Source organism: Geotrypetes seraphini, chromosome 2, assembly GCF_902459505.1.
Source record: "Geotrypetes seraphini chromosome 2, aGeoSer1.1, whole genome shotgun sequence".
In the NCBI taxonomy this organism is placed as follows: domain Eukaryota; kingdom Metazoa; phylum Chordata; class Amphibia; order Gymnophiona; family Dermophiidae; genus Geotrypetes; species Geotrypetes seraphini.
This window is the reverse complement of record NC_047085.1, coordinates 516,599,925-516,615,471: the sequence shown is the minus strand read 5'-3', so window position 1 is coordinate 516,615,471 and position 15,547 is coordinate 516,599,925. Positions and strand designations below refer to the sequence as shown.

The 15,547-nt window shown below is 41.6% G+C and overlaps 1 protein-coding gene across 1 annotated transcript in view; it reads right to left on the bottom strand.

Annotated features, from left to right (window-relative positions):
- LOC117355015 (zinc finger protein 585A-like) overlaps window positions 1-15,547 on the bottom strand; it is a 48,946-nt gene that overhangs the window by 22,551 nt on the left and 10,848 nt on the right. Inside the window, exon 3 of the mRNA XM_033932963.1 lies at window positions 8,915-11,458. Coding sequence (XP_033788854.1) covers window positions 8,915-11,458 — 2,544 coding nt within the window. The remainder of the gene's footprint in view (window positions 1-8,914; window positions 11,459-15,547) is intronic.

Here is a 15,547-nt window from a genome sequence, read left to right as displayed (position 1 = left end):
AATGTGTCGCCCAATCCTATAGAACTCATCTTGCTCAGCAACCTGCGGTGTGGTATGCTATCGAATGCTTTACTGAAGTCCAGGTATACGATGTCCAGGGACTCCCCAACATCCAGCTTCCTCGTCACCCAGTCAAAGAAGCTGATCAGGTTGGATTGGCAGGATCTCCCCTTAGTAAATCCATGTATTTTGAGAATGTCAATTACTTAATTATAATAGTGTAATCACATCATATGTCTTATTGTATTAATAATTGGGAGGAGGATGGGAGAAAATGATTGTTTTATGTTTTACTTGTGTCGTTAATAGTGCGTTTTATGCAGTATTTTATGTTCAATTAATTGTATTGCACTGTCGAAGTTTGAAAATCAATAAAGATTTAAAAAAAAATCAGTATCACTTATTCCCATAATTATGTCAAGAGATAAGTTCCCATCAAAATTCAAAATCAAAAGAAATCCGATAAACTTACCTAGCGATGCATGCAACTGTCCATGTCTTATGAAAGGGGTGCCTTGGCTGAGTGCCCTACAGAGGACCCCGTTTCATGACCTTCTTCAGGAGCACAACCCACTACTAATGGATCACCACATCTCCAACTTGAAGGCAATTAACGTGGCCTACAGTCAGATACGGTACTTATTTCCCGGGTTCTGGGGGGCTGCGTTTAAAATGAGACAGTTATTGGGGAATATGCCAGGGCACTGTAATATTTCTGGTCTTGCTTTTTCGATCCTCCACTAACGGCGCAAGTGCTAGAATGGACTGGAAAAGGGACGTGAAAGTCTCCCTCCAAAAACTGGAGGGAGACTTTCATACACTTGACATGATACTTACAACTAAATCTCACTCAATATCTTACTCGGAGCCTGTTATCTCCCCTGTACCATGGTCTGATCATTGTTTTATTTCTTTATACTGCTATTACTCCTACTCGACCGAAACTATATCCTCTTCTGAAACCCTAAAAAGGTTTACTTTCAGAGACTTCTCAAAATTAGAAGTCCCTGATATTACTCCTTTTTTTAGTCCCACCTTAAATATCCCCAACTATGATTCTGTTGATGATCAACTATTTTCTTGGAACTCCTTACTAGAATCATGTCTGAATGCAAAAACACCATTAATCTCTAAAACAATTCCTGCCCGAAAAACTCATAATCCATGGTACAATAGAGAACTTTCACTTATCAAAACGCAACTTCGCTCGCTTGAAAGGAAATGGCGCTCCTCTAAATCATCCTTTAATTTAGAACGTTATAAAGAACAAGCACAATACTACAAAAATAAAATCAACCAAGCAAAAAAACTTTTTTACTCTAATAAAATTGAAAAGGCAAAAAATAGTTCTGAATTATTTTTAATTCTTAAATCTATTACTCCTGAATCAAAAAATAATAAAAAGAACTTCGAATCTACTCCTAAAGCTCAAGACCTGGCTGAATATTTTTGCAACAAAATCGCTCAAATACGAAAAACCCTTGTAACAAACATAATAGATGACCCATTATACAATAACACTGATCTCACCTTACCAACTTCCAAATGCAAAAACTTTAAAATTCCATCATTAAAAGAAATAGAAGGAGCCTTCCAAAGAATTAAACTAAACAATTCTCGATCCGAACCTATCCCTCCAATTTACCTGAAAAAATTCTTCTCTTGCTTCGGTCCTTTTATCCATTCACTTATTAAAAACAGTTTTCTTACAGCTACTGTCCCTTTGAACTGGAAAAAAGCTACTGTTACTCCAGTACTGAAAATTTTTAAAGCTAACCGCAACGATGTTTCCAACTATCGCCCAATTTCAAACTTACCTTTTCTAGCAAAACTAACCGAAAAACTGGTCTTCGAACAACTGTCAGATTTTATCGAGTCATCTAACGCATTGCATCCTAACCAAACAGGCGTCCGAAAACACCATAACACTGAATATTCAATGTTAGGCCTTGTAACCAATATTCATTACTATCTAGATCACCACAAATCGGTTGCTCTTTTTTCTTTAGACCTTTCAGCGGCCTTTGACACTATAGATCACGTTCTTCTACTTAATCGCTTGGAATCTTTTGGAATTGGTGGACAGGTTCTAAAATGGTTTACATCTTTTCTCTCTAACCGATCTTCTACTGTTACAGTTAGAGATGATTACTCTGCCTCTTACTCTTCTCCTTTTGGAATACCCCAGGGTTCTATTCTGTCTCCTCTTTTATTCAATATCTTTCTCTCACCTTTACTTACTATTTGTCAATCACTGGGCTTTACAACATTTTCTTATGCTGATGATATACAACTCCTTCACCCACTTGATCCCGAAAACATCGATGAAATTAAAGCTATTAATACAAAATTGGACACAATAAAAAACTGGCTTTCCCATAATAAACTTTCATTAAATACCCAGAAAACACAAACCATGCTATTTACTTGGAAAAAAGAAATTACATTAATATCTCCATTTCTACTTAACAACAACCCTATTGAATCTGTATCAACCGTGAAAATTTTAGGTGTTATTATTGACTCGAATTTATCATTTCATGACCACATAAATCAAACTGTTAAATCCTGCTTCTATAAACTTCGTTTGATAAGATCCATTTCTTCTTACCTAGAACCAAAATCGGTTAATATCCTTGTTCATTCCATGATTATTACCAAATTAGATTACTGTAACTCTTTGCTCTATAATATACCGCAAAAAGAAAAGAAAAGACTACAAATAATTCAAAACACTGCCATAAAACTTATATACAAAGCAAAAAAATACGATCACGTAACACCATTACTCATTAAGTCACACTGGTTACCTATTAATCACCGAATAACATTCAAAATAGCGCTTTTAGTCTTCAAGGTACTGTTATTTAATACGCCCCAATTCATATCAAGAATGAGTACTCCTTATCATTCAACTCGACCCCTTCGATCTTCGCAACAATATTTATTATCTATCCCCTCTCTAAAAATAGTGGGAACAAGGAGAAATGATATGTTCTCTGTTTTAGCCCCCCAACTCTGGAACTCTCTACCTCTATTTATTAGAAAGGACAAAGATCTTATCTCTTTTAAAAAACAATTAAAGACTTTTTTATTCAAGGACGCATTTAGCGACTAATTAGTTAGTCTCTTGATTTTTCTTCCTTCTTACCCCCATCCTTTTGTTTTTTCCATTACATGTTTTTCACTTCTTTCTGAGCAATATTTGTAACTTTTCCCTCCTTCCCTCTTAGTCATGTTTGTCATAAAACTAAAAGTACAGTGTTTTTTTTAAATTGCAGGTTAATATTGTTTTATGTGCTTTTAACGAGATATATGTTTTTTATTTAAACTTGTTTCTTTTATATAAGCTGTTAACAATTTGTTATACGTTTTTTAATTTTTTAATAATTAGACAGTTAGTCTTCCCTTAATTTGTTTTAACTGTACATCGCTTAGAATTTCTTATATAGGCGATTAATCAAATAAACGTGAACTTGAACTTGAACTTACACATTCCCTGGGAACACAGCCAAGCTGTCTTTCAGCAGAAAAAGATCTCAATTTCTGCCTTCAGTTTTTAGTCCAGTAACAAAGGGATGAGGAATTTAAAATATTATGATATCTATTTATCCAGAACACAAGCAATCAAGAAAGCTACATTAGTTTATGCTACACTTGCCCACTCTCTTAATTAATAAGAAATCTCTAAAGAGGACTCAGTGGAATCTTAATTAGGCTTAATGCCTACTGAATTTACATACAGTGAACATAATTTGTTAACTGGATACAAATCTTATTCCTCACATCTTAATGAAGTATGACTAAAGTTCTATATCAAATCTGTATGGAAACCCCCCCCCCAAAGTGTACCTAAATATCTCAAGATAATTAGCTCCACAAACTGAACGTGAGCTTATTGGTTTCATTTCACTCCGATGAAATGCTCCAAACATTTTATTTTGCCTCATTTTTCTTTGCTTTTGGGAGAGGGCGTTCCAAGTTTTTCAAATATCTAAAGGAGTCCACTGTATAGGATTAATATTTGCAGATGACATTATCACCTTTGTTACTGTAACCCTGGCTACAAGATTAATCGGGATAAAACAGCTCTGGAAATGTTTCTAAAAGTGTTCATATTACATGGAAAAATTGCATTGGTTACCAACTGAGTTGCGCATCAGCTTCAAGATTCAGTGTTTAATTTGTTTTAATTTTGACAGAGTACGGTACTGGAGTTCAAGAAAAGATTGGACAATTTCCTGCTGGAAAAAGGGATAGAGGGGTATAGATAGAGGGCTACTGCACAGGTCCTGGACCTGTTGGGCCGCCGCGTGAGCGGACTGCTGGGCACGATGGACCTCGGGTCTGACCCAGTGGAGGCATTGCTTATGTTCTTATGGTCCTGTGACTTTGGCAACTGTATTGTATAAGCCTCTGCGTAGTCTACAATCTTCTCGGCACAACTGTTGGATATTCCTTAGCTGTACTAGTCATAATTAATAAGAGACGTCTTTTATATTTATCTAGGGGATCCTTGGCCTTTGCTTGTTAAATCGGCCCCTCAGCAAGTGAACTGGGGCTCTGGGACACTCTTGCTCTTCACACACATGGACATGCTGCCTCTCTCTGCTTCTGCTACATGGGCTCAGTCAGGGCCACCCTCCCATCTGTACCCAGCTCTTCCCACCATCAGATGTTCTTGCATTTTCTGCCAGTTTCTCAGCCTGCAGCAGACCCCTCACCCCCCCCCCCCCCGCCTGCTTTGTTCTAGTGTAGGGTTGCCAGATTTTCTCTTTTAAAAAAAAAGGACACCTGGACCCACCCCATTCTGCCCCAACCCTACACCCCATTCCACCCGTAGCCCCACCCCCACAAAACTTGTTCGCGTCTGGGGCCTCTGCACATGCACAATGTCAACGCAATCATTTCAATGCACATCATCGTGTTGAGGTCCGCGCATGGGTAGAGAGCATCTGGACGCGGCTCTGAGCTTGGGAACTTCCAAAACCCAGACAAAGTACCGAGGTTTGGAAATCACGCTGGGAACCTGGACAGGGTTCTAAAACGAGGATATGTCGGGGTTTTCCCAGACATCTGGTAACCTTATTCTAGTACAGGGGTACGCAATTCCGATCCTCGAGAGCCGGAGCCAGGTCAGGTTTTCAGGATATCCACAATGAATATGTATGAGATGGATTTGCATGCACAGCCTCCTTGAGATGCAAATCTATCTCATGCATATTTATTGTAGATATCCTGAAAACCTGACCTGGCTCCAGCTCTCGAGGACTGGAATTACTTCCCCCTGTTCTAGTGCAATGTGTCTAGTGGTCCTGAACGCTAGGGTCTTAAATCTTGCTTGCAGAAAAACTGTCAATCATGTTTTCCGTGAGGGAAGCGGTGTGACTGTTGGATGACCATGGAATAAAGGGAGTGCTAAAGGAGGACAAAGAAATCGCAGACAAACTGAACACATTTTTTGCGTCTGTATTTACCGAAGAGGATATACACAGCATACCTATGCAACATTGTGGGCAGAGCAACCGGGCCCAGCACTATGGAGAAGGACCTGCCATTGTTGGAACAATGGTCCAGTTCTTGGCAACTAAACTTTAATGCCAAAAAATGTAAAGTAATGCACCTTGGGAGCAGAAACCCATGCAGAACATACACCTTGAACGGTGAAAACTTAGCAAGAACCACTGCAGAAAGGGTCTTGGGAGTTCTCATCTGAGAAGATATGAAAGCTGCCAATCAGGTGGAGAAAGCTTCAGCAAAGGCTAGACAAATGCTGGGTTGCATCAGAAGGAGCTTTATCAGCCGAAAGCCTGAAGTCATACTACCATTATACAGAACCATGGTGAGACCTCACCTGGAGTACTGTGTCCAGTTTTGGAGGCCACATTATCAAAAAGATGTGAAGAGAATGGAGTCGATCCAGAGAATGGCCACTAGGATGATCTCAGGACTTAAATAAATCACATATGAAGAACATCTGACCAGACTGCGCCTATATTCTCTCGAGGAGCGCAGAGAAAGAGGGGACATGATAGATACATTCAAATACATCATGGGTCGCATTGAAGTGGAGGAAGAATTATTTTTTCTTACGGGTCCCACGGGAACAAGAGGGCATCCGCTAAAAATTAAGGGGGGGGAAGATTTCATGGTGACACCATGAAATACTTCTTCACCGAACGGGTGATTGATCGATGGAATAAACTTCCACGCCAGGTGGTCGAGGCTAGTAGCATACTCGACTTCAAAAGTCAATGGGACAAACAGGTGGGGGTGCTACAGAGTTATGCATAAAAGATGGGTACACTAGGGAGGGAGGGTTCTTGAGTGGGCAGACTTGTTGGGCCGCCGGCCCTCTTCTGCCATCATATTCTATGTTTCTATACCAAAACCCATCAGGCTATATACTGGAAACTAAGATGGGAAACTGTCAGGGTTGACAGTCAGTCTAGAAGAGGTATGCAAGCAGATTGATAAGCTTAAGAGCAATAAATCCCCAGGACCGGATGGCATCCATCCGAGGGTTAACAAGGAACTGAAAGGGACTATAGCTGAACTGCTTCAGCTAATGTAACCCAGGCAATTTCCAGTTACTCAGGAAATAGCCAAAGCTGCATAAAAAATTTCTTTCACTCAAATATTTCAAATAAAATAAATTTAATATGCATTTAAAATTAACAATATATTGCAGTTACCACAACTGTAGCTCAGGAGAAGTTTTTTTTTCTTAATGTCTAATCACACACCGGTCCAGGACAGATGACTTCAGGCAAACAGGTGTTTATTTTTCTCTTCTTCTTTCTTTCTTGCTTGGGCTAGCGTTTGATTGCAGTTCTTGTTGAAGTAAAAGGCTGCTTTGTTTACCTCATTGGAATAACTACAAGACGGCATTGTATCTTCCAAAACAGACAATATTTGTTTATTGTTAGTAGAAAAAAACTTACAGTATTACAGCAGCAAAGACATATTGGAAAAAAAATATATTGTCAGTTCAGAATATGCAATGGAGAGAAGAATTTGCACTCATATGCTTAGCAGGGGGCTAGCAGTTCCCCGTAGCATAAGTAAGTGAATCTCTCTGGCTTTTTCTAGAATGCACGTGTTTTTTATACAGAGCAATTCTTCCTTTGTCCCAAGAAAGTCCATCCCCGAATTCTGGTTATGTAATTCGCTATTGGTACAAAAAATATTGTATAACTAACTCCTCCCTTTCGTCCACGCCTCTCTCTCACCTCCACACCCCCCCCCCCAGTAAAAGGGGGGCCTTACAGAAACAGAGAACTGTTGCTGAACTTCCTTCTTTCAGCACGTAGACATGCAGCTGCTAATTAGAGGTGTTCGAGCTGGTGTCCTTGTAAGATGAAAAGTTGGCAACGAGATGGCCTTTCCACAATCCAGCTGTCTGGTTCCCATAGCTTGGTTGGGAGACAGGAAACCCATGGTTTGGTACCAAGTTCTTTCATCTCGTTACACCCACATGAGCAGAGCTCCAGGGTGTCTGGCATATGAAGTCTATGAAGTCATACAGCAGTGATAACAGTTCAGCATAACCTTGAAGGGATATCCTCCCAGCAGGGAAACAAGAACATCATTGTTAGCATTGCAAAGCTGAATGTTTACAGACAGCAAGGTACAGGCTGGGCCTTTATGTCTGTAGTGTCCAGCATACACAAGTGAAAATCTAGGTCTGTAGAGTCCAGTTGAATCATCCATATGTCTAGGATATACATGTCATTGTTGATCCATACTACTCTATCTATTAACAAATATATAAAGGAAAACCCTAACTACTCCCCAAGATTCCACTTTAAACTAATTATATAAAAGAATAGATAATTGAGATAGCCCTAAACTATACCCACCCACAATTAACTAATATTTCAATAAACCTCTTATAACCCCAAAACACAAGTGCATATCACCAAGGTTAAAACGTGGGGGAAAAAAACCCCAAACATTGAATAAATGTTTCAGAAATACTATTATTACTACACAAATTACTCCAAACAGGATACAATATTGTAACCAAAACTAAATTATTACTGTTCTTCAATAAATTCAAAATTTACCTTCAAAAACACAGACAACTTCCAACACACAGCTGTCTACAGAGAAAACCCACCCAAACTCAACTGCTCTCCTTGGCAATTTAGAATACTAGCCACTTCTGATTTCCTGGAGAGAGAGCTGTGCTGTCCAGAATTCCTCAAGTGACATGTACAGCTCTGAATTCTTAAAGCTACAGAAATATTTTTTATAACCTTGGTTACACTAATAGCCAATCTGTCGATCAAATCGGGAAAGATTCCAGAAGACTGGAAGGTGGAAAATGTTACGCTGATCTTCAAAAAAGGTTCGGGGGAAGATCCGGGAAACTACAGACTGGCGAGTCTGACCTCGGTACCGGGAAAGATGGTAGAGGCGCTGATAAAGGACCGCATCATTGATCACCTTGACGGACACGATCTGTTGAGGACCAGCCAGCAGGTTTCAGTAAAGGCTGAAGCGAAGCTGACCACAGCGGCGCAGAATGGCATAAATGCCTCTGGGATCTTAGCACTTGTCCGGTTCCAGGGTCTTCCTGCTGAGAAAGCCAACTTGAACATCGACTCCCGGCACATGTGCTGCCGAGAGCGCCTGGCGGTGACATTCCACCCAATGAAAGAGTGTTCTCAACGCAAGCAGAGCTGAAAAATTGCTCTGAGAATAAGAAATTCTCCCTAAAAGGGACAATCTCCGAATAAAATAAGATAAAAGGCAAAACAAAAACAGTCCTTCAGACATGCGTGCAGAAGTAGAAGAGAGTAACAGTAAAAATATGGAGTGGCCTCCTTCTGCAAATGGCATATGGCTAGTGGGAAACACCCCACATGTCTAGGATGCCTCACCTATCGCACTGGAAATAGAATTTAGCCCTCAGTGAGTGTAAACGATTTGTCTCCTGTGTGGATCTTCTGGTGTCTTTTTAGACTTGAAATTACATTGAAGCTTTTATTACACTCAGTACATGTGTATGGCTTATCTCCCACGTGGATCCTCTGGTGAACTTTTAGTGTTGAAAGCTGAGTGAAGCTTTTATTACACTCAGTACATGTAAATGGTCTGTTCCCTGTGTGGATCATTTCGTGTTTTTTTAGTCCTGATCTATCAGTGAAGTTTTTATTACACTCAGTACATGTGTATGGCTTATCTCCCACGTGGATCCTCTGATGACTTTTTAGATTTGAAAGCTGAGTGAAGCTTTTATTACATTCAGTACATGTAAATGGTTTGTTTCCTGTGTGGATCATTTGGTGTCTTTCTAGACTTGAAACATAAGGGAAGCTTTTATTACACTCAGTACATTTAAATGGTTTGTATCCTATGTGGATCATTTGATGTTTTTTTAGATATGAAAGATGACTGAAGCTTTTATTACACTCAGTACAACTAAACGGTTTGTTCCCTATGTGGATCATTAGGTGTCTTTTTAGTCCTGATCTATCAGTGAAGTTTTTATTACACTCAGTACATGTAAACGGTTTACACCCTGTGTGGAACCTCTGATGACTTTTTAGATGTGAAGCCTGAGTGAAGCTTTTATTACACTCAGTACATGTAAATAGTTTGTACCCTGTGTGGATCCTCTGATGAGTCTTTAGATCTGAAACCTGAGTGAAGCTTTTATTACACTCAGTACATGTAAATAGTTTGTACCCTGTGTGGATCCTCTGATGAGTCTTTAGATCTGAAACCTGAGTGAAGCTTTTATTACACTCAGTACATGTAAATGGCTTGTTACCTGTGTGGATCATTTGGTGGGTCTTTAGACTTGAAACTCGGGTGAAGCTTTTATTACACTCAGTACATGTAAATGGCTTGTTACCTGTGTGGATCATTTGGTGTCTTTTTAGTCCTGATCTATCAGTGAAGTTTTTATTACACTCAGTACATGTAAACGGTTTACACCCTATGTGGATCCTCTGATGAGACTTTAGATGTGAAGAGTGAGTGAAGCTTTTATTACACTCAGTACATTTAAATGGTTTGTATCCTATGTGGATCATTTGATGTTTTTTTAGATATGAAAGATGACTGAAGATTTTATTACACTCAGTACAACTAAACGGTTTGTTCCCTATGTGGATCATTAGGTGTCTTTTTAGTCCTGATCTATCAGTGAAGTTTTTATTACACTCAGTACATGTAAACGGTTTACACCCTGTGTGGAACCTCTGATGACTTTTTAGATGTGAAGCCTGAGTGAAGCTTTTATTACACTCAGTACATGTAAATAGTTTGTACCCTGTGTGGATCCTCTGATGAGTCTTTAGATCTGAAACCTGAGTGAAGCTTTTATTACACTCAGTACATGTAAATGGCTTGTTACCTGTGTGGATCATTTGGTGGGTCTTTAGACTTGAAACTCGGGTGAAGCTTTTATTACACTCAGTACATGTAAATGGCTTGTTACCTGTGTGGATCATTTGGTGTCTTTTTAGTCCTGATCTATCAGTGAAGTTTTTATTACACTCAGTACATGTAAACGGTTTACACCCTATGTGGATCCTCTGATGAGACTTTAGATGTGAAGAGTGAGTGAAGCTTTTATTACACTCAGTACATGTAAATGGTTTGTTCCCTGTGTGGATCATTTTGTGTCTTTTTAGTCCTGATCTATCAGTGAAATTTTTATTACATTCAGTACATGTAAATGGTTTGTACCCTGTGTGGATCCTCTGATGAGTCTTTAGATCTGAAGACTGAGTGAAGCTTTTATTACACTTAGTACATGTAAATGGTTTGTTACCTGTGTGGATCATTTGGTGTCTTTTTAGTCCTGATCTATCAGTGAAATTTTTATTACACTCAGTACATGTAAATGGTTTATCTCCCTTGTGGATCCTCCGGTGAATTCTTAGATATGAAAGCCGGTTGAATCTTTTATTACACTGACTACATGTATATGGTTTGTATCCAGTATGAAACATTTTGTGTCTTTTTAGATTTAAAAGTTGAGATAAGCATTTATTATGTTCAGTAGATGTAATTGGGTTTTCATTTTTATGATTCCTTTTGTGCTTTTGGAGTTCTGAGAACAAGGGGATGCTCTTATTACCTTTAGGACTAATAAAATTGATGCTCCTCGTAGATGCAAATTCTTTTTGGTGATTTTTCCCCTTCTTCTTGCCATGGTGGAAGTCAGAAGCCACTTTATCACTATTATTAATTCGGACTGGTCTTTGGCCCTCTGGGATGCTACTGAGCTCCCTGTCATTTCTCTCACACTTAGTGACTCCATCACTTGAGTCTCCTGCTGGGTTTTTCTGTTCCTTTGATTTCTGCTTAAAGTTCTCTGTGTGAATCCTCTTAGTTCCCTGGGAAATATTCTCACAGACATTTTCTGACTGTCTTTGGATTTCTTCTCTTTCTATGGGATGTTCTCCTTCTCTCTTCCTTTCTTGTGTGATCTCATGTTCTGGTGGATATAAACAGAAGGTATTAATCATGTGTTAGAACAATGTTTCTCAACTTCTTCAAGCCAAGTGCCCCTTAAGCCTAACAAATACCAACTGAGTACCCCCGCTCAAGCTCCACCCCAGACCCCACCCCCACAATACTAGTACTAATTCTAACGCAATTTCTTCCATCCATTTTTCATAAACTCACAACATAACCTTATTAATACATAATGGTAACCACAAAATTAAAGAAAACACAAAGCAATGCATAAACTTAAAAAGATAAGATGAAAGGTGGAGTCAACTTTCCGGATTTTTAAAAAATATCACCTGGCATTTATAATGCATCAGGGCGCTTTATGGATTCTTAATAAAACTATGTCTGATCCCCATTCGTGGCTTTCTCTGGAGAAAAGTTTACCTGGTACCAACACTCTTGCCCTTAACCTTGACAATGTCTTCTCCTCCAAAACAACAATCTAATCGCATTCTTAACTCAATGAATGTTGTACTTCGATAGCGTAATGAAGATCAAATGGAAGGACACCTCTCGGATCTCTTTATGGAATAATGACACCTTTAAAATCCAAAACGCTACCTTGAACTGGTCTATGTGGCAAAAATGTGAGAGATGTGCTTTGCAAGACCTCCTTGATCATAATAGATGGCTGACTTTTGATGAAGTCCGTGATAAATATAGTTTACCAGCCAGCCAATATTTTAGATGGCTTCAATGAAAACATTGCGTTTGCGCATCGTATCCAGATCTTCAAAAATTAAAGTCCACACCTGATCTCCTTCTGCAAATGACTACTATTACCTCTCTCAAAGGTGTTGCTTCTAAATCAGGGGTCTCAAAGTCCCACCTTGAGGGCCGCAATCCAGTCGGATTTTCAGGATTTCCCCAATGAATATGCATGAGATCTATGTGCATGCACTGCTTTCAATGCATATTCATTGGGGTAATCCTGAAAACCCGACTGGATTCGGCCCTCAAGGAGGGACTCTCAGGTCCCTGCTCTAAATGGTACACATTACTGCGACAGGCGTCTTCTGTGTCTATATCACAGCTGATGAGGGTTTGGCACCCTGACCTAGATATTTCTGTAGATGATGAGGTTTGGCAGGAAGTGTGGACCAGAGTATTTAAGTCTAATCGAGCGGCTCCAGTACTTCAATCGATATATTTTCTTTTACATCGGTCTCACTGGACCCCACAGAAGCTTGCTAAATTCTATGCTGGTCCTGTGGGTAATCAGTGGGTACATTGCCTCATACCATATATCAATGCTCACACGTTATGGTGTACTAGGAGAAGGTTTGGAACACCATCTCTTCCATTTGAAAGATTTGCAGACCTTACATCTCAAAATGATTGTTCTTGAACAACAGGGCTTTACACATTCCCTCTCTGAACCAAATGCTTGTTTGCTCAACATTTTACTGTTTTTGGCTATTAAAAACATTTTGCATTGCTGGAAGGACTTATCCAAAGTGGAATTCATTGTATGGTGGAATAAAGTCTGTTTAACTACCACATTTGAAAGTGTTATTGCGGGAAAACATCATTCCACTAGCTCATTCCTTAGAATATAAGAACATAAAGGTCTAAAGAAGTTCGATCACGTGACGCCATACTTCAAACAGCTACACTGGTTGCCGATGGAAGCTTGTGTAAAGTTTAAGTTTGCCTGCCTCTGTTTTAAAGTTTTCTACGGTCTAACCCCTAAATACATCACTGACCTATTCTCCTTCTCAGCCAACAAACACAAGAGAAGCTCCCACTCGCACTTATTTTCTCCCCCGATTAGAGGATGCAAACTAAAAAAAACACCATGAGCATCTTCTCTCACATCAGGCTTCTCTAAGGGGTAAAGACCTAGAACAACTCCTATTGCCCACCACTTATGAGGTATTCAGGAAACGCCTCAAAACTCACCTATTCCTGAAATACCTAGACAGCTGACCCACTTCCCTCCTTCCCCTCTCTTGCCCTTTCTCCCCATTGTTCCCACATCCCTTAAGTTAACTCAACTTGTACATCAACTCAACTTGTACCCCACTAATCTTCTGTAAACCGCATAGAACTTAACGGTATTGCGGTATATAAACTGTTATTATTATTATCATTATTATTATAAGAATTTGCCTCCGCTGGGTCAGACCAGAGGTCCATCCCGCCCAGCGGTCCACTCCCGCGGCGGCCCCTCAGGCCTATCACCTGTGCAGTGATCCCTGATAGAGAATGACACGGTGACGGTTTACCCGCGGCCACCGCATTTTAGCCGCGGGTCACCCGCCGAAACGGGGAACGAAAACTAGCAGTCGCTGCGGTGACAGGGACAAGGCCATTCACCGCCCGTGGGGCGGTGAATGGTCTTGTCCCCGCAGTGAGGCATAAAGGATCGCGCGGTCCCCGCAGCACACACCCACCTGCCCAATCGATCCTAGTGTTTAGCCAGCTCTCTCCCTTCTCCTCACCTTAGTTTGTAGATTTTCTTTTTCGGCGACCCGCACGCTATCAGAGAGCCGCGCACCCGCTGCTGCTCAGTTTCGATCTTCTCCTCTAACGCAACCGGAAACAGGAAGTTGTAGCAGAGCAGAAGATTGAACACTGAGCAGCCGCGCATGCGCGGCTCTTTGGGAAAGCGTGCATGTCGCCGAAAAACAAAACCTACAAACTAAGGTGAGGAGAAGGGAGAGAGCTGGCTAAACAGTAGGATCCATTGGGCAGGTGGGTGGTGGCTGCGGGAACCGTGCGATCGTCGTGTTCCTGGCTCAAATTGGAAGGACGGAGTGAAAGGGAAAAGGATTTTGGGCCAAGGGGATGAAGACGGAAAGAAAAACCCACAGCAGGAAAGAAAGGGAAGGACAGGCAGGTGAGCCAGATGCTAGAAGCAAGGGGGGGGAGGGGAAGAAAGAGGGAAAAAAGCTAGATGGGGTTGAAAAGAAGAGACACACTGGTATGGAAGAGGAAGATAGGGGAAATCTGGACACAGGAAGGTAACAGAAAGAGGGGAAATTATGTGCATGGGGCATAGAGACAGTGACATAAAGGGGACATGCCATGGGGATAGTATATGGACACAGGGGGGGGGGGGCAATGGCAGATACATAGGGGAGATATTAGAAATGGGGGGGGTCATGTGATGCAGCCTACCTGACCGGTTGTGGGAGCGGAGAGCTCCGTCCTGATCCCGCTAAAATCGGCTATTTCTCAGCGCTTTTCCACCCGTTCTGAACCGCGAGATCCTCGGGAGCAGTGCTGGGAGCCTTGTGCTGTTAACTCCGAAGTTCGGGGGCGCGTTGTTGTCGGGCATGCCAATTCGCTCTGCAAAGACCTCTCGGGATCGGCCTCAGTCTCCCGCTGTAAAAATGGCGGCGGAGCCAGCGTCTTTCACCATCCCTGCGGGAGACTGGATTCAGGAAATTGCCCTGGCGGACCGCCTCAACAAACTGCAATCGGCAGTTGATGAGGTGCACGAAAAATTCGACTCCCAGCAGCGGCGCCTCACTGAAGTGGAGCAACGGGTCTCAGGCCAGGAAGACACGTGTGCGTCCTTGGAGGCTCAAATGTCGGCGCTCCGCAAATCCAACATTGACATGCAGGAGCAACTTGAGGAGTTGGAAAATCGCAGCCGCCGTAACAACCTGCGGCTGGTTGGTCTACCAGAATCTGTCGGAGATGCTGACCTGTACCGGATCTTCACCATATGGCTGCCGGAGACGCTGGGCCTGTCGGGCTCCGGCCTGCAATTTGACTGTGAAAGAGCCCACCGTATTGGCCCCAAATCGGGGGATGGCAAAAGAGCACGCACAGCTATTGCACGTTTCTGCAATTGGAGAGGCAAGGAAGCTCTGCTTAGGGCATATCGCAAGGCTGGAGCCCTGGAGTACGAGGGGGTGAAGGTACTGGTCTTTAATGACTATTCGGTGCGCGTTGCTGCCCAACGCAAGTTAATGTCACCTTTCTGCACTGAGCTTCATAAGAGGGGGATCCAGTTTGCCCTGGTTTTCCCTGCCAAGCTGCGGGTCTGGAGGAATGGTGCCACTGAGACCCTAACCACTGTGGAGGAGGCCCGCACCTATGTGGGCAATCTGGCAGC